This window comes from Muscardinus avellanarius, assembly GCF_963383645.1.
Source record: "Muscardinus avellanarius genome assembly, chromosome: 16".
Classification (NCBI taxonomy): domain Eukaryota; kingdom Metazoa; phylum Chordata; class Mammalia; order Rodentia; family Gliridae; genus Muscardinus; species Muscardinus avellanarius.
Window position 1 is genome coordinate 51567308 of NC_137802.1, and position 1256 is coordinate 51568563.

Consider the following 1256-nt stretch of genomic DNA (forward strand, 5'->3'; position numbering starts at 1 on the left):
AAAAAAAAATCTACAGAACCACTGCCATGGTCTCTGTTTCTGCAGAGAAGTCTGGAAGCCAGTGCTCTGGTGTCTGAATTTCTCTAAGGGTATCAGTGTCTAACTGGGTAGGTAAGAATCACAGGCCCGTGGCAGGTGGGAGCCAGGCGCTGGCGGCGCCCATCGGGTCCAGTCCCCTGCCTCTGCACCTGCATGGGGACAGCCCCACTTTGAAGCCCGCCCTCTCCCCCCGGCAGACAAGATGCAGCGACTGTGCGTGTACATGCTGGTCCTGGCGCTGGCTCTGGCCACCTTCTCCGAAGCGTCTTGGAAGCCTCGCTCCCAGCTGCAGGATGCACCCTTGGGCCCAGCGACTAACAAGGGCCTGGAGCCACACTGGCTGGACTGGCTGGGCTCAGCCTCTCACCACCGAAGGCAGCTGGGGCCCCAGGGTCCCCCACACCTCGTGGCAGGTAGGAGCTGCTGACCGCCCTCCCACCTACCTGCCGTGGACGCCCAAGATCCCCCCATCCCATCCTTGACCTCAGGCATCCCTTCCCCACTCTCATCACCTGTCACCTCCTTAGACCTGTCCAAGAAGCAGGGTCCATTGATGGAGGAAGAAGAAGAAGCGTACGGGTGGATGGACTTTGGCCGCCGCAGTGCTGAGGAAGGCGACCCGCGTCCCTAGAACCGGAGCCCAGCCCAACCCCTCTCACCCCGGCCCAGCCCAACCCCTCTCACCCCGGCCCAGCTTCGGCTGGTGAAACACAAATCAAAATAAACTAGTTTCCAGTGGATACTGGATTGTGTCAAGTGCCCTGGGGCAGGGAAGGAGGGCTCGGCTGGGTTTGGGATTGAGGCAGAAAGAACTGAGCATACCTTGGGGCAAGGACCAGGGCTCATTCATCTCCAAGTCCCAAGAACACAAAACTGAACAATCTATCTAAGCCGTGTGGTGCTGCACATCTGTAATCCCAGTATTTGGGAGGCTCCCAGTACAGGAGGTTCTCAGGATTTAGGACAGCTTCAGCAACTTAGCAAGACCCTATTTCAAAATAAGAAAATTTTTTAGCCAGGCATGGTTGGCACATGCTTGTAATCCATCTAGTACTTGAGAGGCTGAGACAGAAGGATTGTGGGTTCATGGCCAGCCTCAGCAACTTAGTGAGACCCTGTTTCAAAATTTAAAAAATAAGCCGGGCGTGGTGGCACACGCTTGTAATCCCAGCATTTGGGAGGCTGAGACCTGGAGGATCACAGTTCGCAGCCTCAGC

At 56.7% G+C, this 1256-nt stretch overlaps 1 protein-coding gene across 1 annotated transcript; it reads left to right on the forward strand.

The window, feature by feature from the left end:
- Positions 1–241: 241 nt before the first annotated feature.
- GAST (gastrin) lies at positions 242–670 on the forward strand (the record flags this gene model as incomplete). The annotated part of the gene is made up of 2 exons (XM_080713415.1): positions 242–452; positions 567–670. 2 exons carry the CDS (start codon positions 242–244, stop codon positions 668–670), a joined length of 315 nt encoding a protein of 104 aa, XP_080569541.1.
- Positions 671–1256: the final 586 nt, after the last annotated feature.